At 58.8% G+C, this 4,598-nt stretch overlaps 1 protein-coding gene across 1 annotated transcript; it reads right to left on the bottom strand.

The window, feature by feature from the left end:
* Positions 1 to 1,629: 1,629 nt before the first annotated feature.
* Positions 1,630 to 4,048, bottom strand: HOXB13 (homeobox B13). Its single transcript, XM_059668286.1, has 2 exons — positions 3,213 to 4,048; positions 1,630 to 2,290 (listed from the first exon to the last, which is right to left on the bottom strand). The coding sequence occupies exons 1-2, from the start codon at positions 3,811 to 3,813 to the stop codon at positions 2,037 to 2,039; spliced, it is 855 nt and encodes a 284-aa protein (XP_059524269.1). The 5' UTR covers positions 3,814 to 4,048; the 3' UTR covers positions 1,630 to 2,036.
* Between the last annotated feature and the right edge of the window lie 550 nt (positions 4,049 to 4,598).

Raw genomic sequence — 4,598 nt, 5'->3', positions numbered from 1 at the left:
ACACGCCTGTCTGCGCTGACGTCTCGCCATTTCTGGAGCAGCGGGAGAGGGGTTTGCACACACTACCCTGGAGAAACTGATACTAAAAGCTACTGGCTTGGGGCTTCACTTGAAGGGGGACAAGAGAGGCAGCAAGCAACCTCCTCTGAGCCCGGAGTGTTACTTACCGAGGAGCTTAAATGGGACCACGGGGCTTGGATGGATTTTTTTTAATCACAAAATTGGCACACACCGCCCCCCAGTACGCACACTCTAAGAGACCCAGGAAGGGAGGGTGACTGCTCACCTGGGGGGCTGGGGGGGGCCTTTCCTTAGCCCTGGTTGCTTTTTGGTAAACAGATTTAGAAGAGTCCGAGTGGCTTCCCAACTCATTCCCTGGAGAGGAGCCAGGACTGGAATCCCACCCCACTGAAGGGTGGAAATACCCGGGTTTCTGGGCTGCAGCCTGCAGCCATCTTCCTGAGGTTTCCTGGAGAACTGCAAGCTGGGTCCGAGAGGGAACTGCCACGGCCCTCCACTGGCTGTTCACGAGTCTCTGGGTGGCTTGGAAGTGGGTCGCACCGGGTCCTCTTCACTTCACTCCTGCAGGCTGGATTGTGGGAGTATCTACCTAGACGCCCCAGCCCGGGCTGCAGGAAGACCCAGCATGAACCTGCTGGCTTTGCCTTAGCCAAGACAGCAAGTTCCACCGGGCTGGGCGCTGTGCCTCCCTGCAGAACATCAGGGAGCTGGCACACAGGCGGAGAGTTCCTGCTCCGGGAACAACCGGTCCGCCCCAGGTTTCTGGAATTCCACACTATGGGTCTCTGTCCGCATGGCCCAGGGAAAACAGACTTGGCACCAACCCACCCGGAGGGTCGTCCACCCACCCAGGATTCAGGAAACATGGACCGAAAAGTGAAAAGAAAAGGAAGTCTGTGCCCACTGTCGCCAAGGCCGCATGGTGGCCCCACCATGAGCCTGGATCTTTGGGCTTCTGTCACCTTGCCACTCTCAGTTCTTGCATCCACAAAAGGGCCTAGTGCATCTCCCAGCTGACGGGCCCCCTAGCTTCTCTGGGTGTCATGAGGCAAGCAGAGGAGAAAGGGTAAGAAATGGGGCCATTTTCTGGGGTTTTCTCTCCTGCCCAGCTCTACTAGCATGCTGGGGACATACTTGCCAGTGGGGTAGGATTCTACTCGTCGTGCCTGGAAGGGGCCGTGTTAGAAGACCAGACATCTGTTTCACGCGGCTCCCAAATGTCCAATGAACCATGACCTGCTTAGGTCAGAACCACTAGGAACCTTAGGGGAAGACTAGGAAAGTCTGGGGGCAGAAGTGAGAAATGGTGAATTATCCAGGCACTTGCCCAAACTTCATTTCTCTGGAAGAAGAAGCTAGACCAGGGGGGCGGGGGGCAGCCTGCTGGCTTCATTTTCACACAAGGACCAGTAAGTACAACCTATGGGGTGGGCAGGGAGGGGGAGAGAGGCTCCCTCCAGCGTTGTCCATCCTGCTGTCATCTTAGAAAAAATGCTAAATGGCAATGTAGCCACAGGGGTGACCCTGCCTTATCTCCTCTCCCCCCTGCCAGCCCTGGGATGAGGGATGGGCTTTGGATACGGAAGGGGATCCACAGGAAGCTCCCGGTCACCATCTCCTTCCAAGTTTATTCATGATCAGTTCATTCCATGAAAGCGGTTTCTGTAATGCTCCACAGAGCTCTAGTAGAAAGTATGAGACTAGTTATCCTGGCAACTAGTCCTGGTTATGGTGAATATCGCCACTGCCAGGGGGAATGCTAATGACTGGGACAGGCCCTTTGGGTCCTGTCACTCCGGCAGATTAGGCTTTCACTTGGGCCTCAGTGGCTCACTGGGACATATGGGGTACTCAGGTTGTCCCTGGGAAACGGCACAGGAGCCATGGCCTGAAAAAAGTGTCACCTCTGGGGACCCCTGAACAGAGTCCTGGGTCCCAGCCTGTCCTTGGCAGGTTCCTGGTCTCCCCAGATACTGCCCACCATCCCCCACCACCTCCCCAGCCAGGGAGCACCCTCACACACTAGCGTTGGTCTTGACCTTGGCAAGGACCTTCTTCTCCTTGACCCTGCGATTCTGAAACCATATGGTGATCTGGCGCTCTGAGAGGCTGGTGGCCACTGAAATCTTGCGCCTCTTGTCCTTGGTGATGAACTTGTTAGCTGAATACTCTCGCTCCAGCTCCCGCAACTGCCCCTTGCTGTAGGGAATGCGCTTCTTGCGGCCTCGGTGGAAGGTACAGCCTTCCGGAGGGTGCTGAGTGCTTGAGTCTGCCAGATGGGAGTGGGAGAGAGAGAAAGACACATTCAGATCCCCACCTACACACAGACCCAGGCCCCAGAAACTAAGGCACCCTGCAGGCCACCCTACAGTCTTGTGTGCACTTCCACTCCCCCAAAGTACCCAGGGACACCTGGGCTTCTGGCTGGTTCTCTGATCACCTCTCAGCCTTGGAGAGAGCAGGCTCCTATAAGCCACCCTCACCCATCCCTGCCCTCACACCAGCAAGTCGGCAAATACACCCATTACATATAGTCAGACCTTTGCCCACAGTCACATACATCCACCCTCTCACATTTGAGACTCTTGGCCACTCTTACCGATTCTACAGGCAAATTCTGTACAGAAGGAAACAAGTTTCTGCTCCCACTCCAACACAACACACACACACACACACACCAATGCACATACCTAAGTTATGACTGAGGGAAATCTAAGTTTTCCTTTGGAAACTGAAAAGCTCATCAAAGAGAAAGTGAGAGGTTGTGTTCTTCACAGAATTTCCAATAACTGTTCCCACCCCCACCCCCACACTCACTGAATTGAGAGTTACTTCGCCTTTTTGTGGAATTACACTGGATCTGCTGGGTAGGAACACCCTAATAAGCCCCATCCAACTACCGGGATATATTGAAAGGCTTGTGGCAAGGCCTCTGGGGTTCTGTGAAGGGGCCTTTGGCCTCTGGCTGCCGATGGTCCGCAGCTCCGGCCCCTCACACTGACCTGGGGGGACCTCCCCCCAGGCTCTCGGACTACCTGGATCCTCCTTCAGAGTCCTAATAGCCCAAGAAGATCACCAAACTCCTCCTCTCCAGCCCCAGGTCTTCCTCCTCTTCCTCCCAGGCAAGTGCCAGCGGGGTCTGCAACCCCAGGCTTGGCGCCAAGGGGACCCAGCGGAGTGAGTGAGGTTACCTGCAAACGCCGTCTTCCAGAAGGACCCCGGTGGGTTCTGTTCTCCCTGGCAACACATCTGGCTGTTCCAGCCCCCGGGGAGGGCCCAGGGCTGGTAACTGTCCACGGGCAGCAGGGCGTCGTGGCGCGGCTCCCCGGGGGCGCCCAGCGTCTGCACCACGGACACATCCAGGTAACTGGCCATAGGCTGGTAGGGCGCCGGGTACCCCGGGTAGAAGGCGAACTCGGCGTGGCGGCTGGGGTAGTCCTCGCCGGCCGCGGGAGGCTCCGCGGGGTAGGCGGCCAGCGTGGCGGCCTGGGCGCAGGGTTTCAGGGAGCCGCGCGCCAGGCGGCAGGAGTAGTACCCGCCTCCGAAGTAGCCGTAAGGCATCGGGGCCGGGGACGCGCCCTGGGGCGCCCCGGGACACGGGTGGCACTGCTTCGGGGGTTCCGAAGAGCCTGGCAGATCCAAGGGGGCATAGTTGACAGCGGGCATCAGCGTGGGCGCCGCGGGGTGGCTGGCCAGCGGGGAGTGGGCGAGCAGACTCCGGCCCCCTCCCGCCCCCAGCAAGCCCTCCACATCCTTGGCCCCGTCCAAGGCGGCATAATTGCCCGGCTCCATGGGGCCGAGGGTCGGCGCATGGGGTGCTGAGAGCGGGGGATGCAGGGGGGCCCCCAGCTCGCTGTCCCCAACCAGGCCCTGGGGATCCAAAGCGTTTTAAGCCGCTCCCCGCTCCCAGGGCGCCAGCTCGGGCTCGACCGGGGCCGCCCTGACGCACGAGACGCAGGTGCCCGGGCACTCGCGCTGATTGGCCGCGGTCAGGTGGAGAAGCTAATAAAATCTTCGTGGCAGAAATTGCGAAAATACTTTAACTCCCCCCTTGCCCTCTCCCTTCTCTCTCTCTCTCTCTCTCTCTCTCTCTCTCTCTCTCTCTCTCTCTCTCTCGCTCTCTCGCTCTCTCGCTCTCTCCTCTCTCTCTCCTGTCTCTCTCTCTCTCTCAACGTGAGAGAGATGATGGGTGTCCCTTTGCTGTTTTCCTGGGGGGAGGGGAGAAGTGGGAGACGGAGGAAGAGCGGACAAGGAGTCCCCCTCCTCCGCAGCTCCGTTCCCTCCCTGGCTCTGTCTCCTGCGCTTTGGCCGGTTTAACGAGAGAATAAAGCTCTCCTATAAAGGGCCTCTCTCGTGGGGGAAGGGGAGTCGGGGGTGGAGTCGGGAGGCCACTTGGCCTGCAAGGGGAACCTGCGAGTGCGTGCCCTGGGCCAGCGGAAGCAAGCCACCGGGGATGAAAGGGTATTTCTGGGAGCCCTTTCCTCTGGGTCCTGGGTGCTAGCATCCCAGTTCACCCCAGATGCCCCTCCCATCCTGGGTGCACTATAAGCGGCTCCTGGTCCCCGGAAGTGCCTGGG

Source organism: Myotis daubentonii, chromosome 16, assembly GCF_963259705.1.
Source record: "Myotis daubentonii chromosome 16, mMyoDau2.1, whole genome shotgun sequence".
Lineage (NCBI taxonomy): Eukaryota > Metazoa > Chordata > Mammalia > Chiroptera > Vespertilionidae > Myotis > Myotis daubentonii.
The sequence above is the reverse complement of the archived record's forward strand: the minus strand, read 5'-3'. Positions and strand labels throughout refer to the sequence as shown.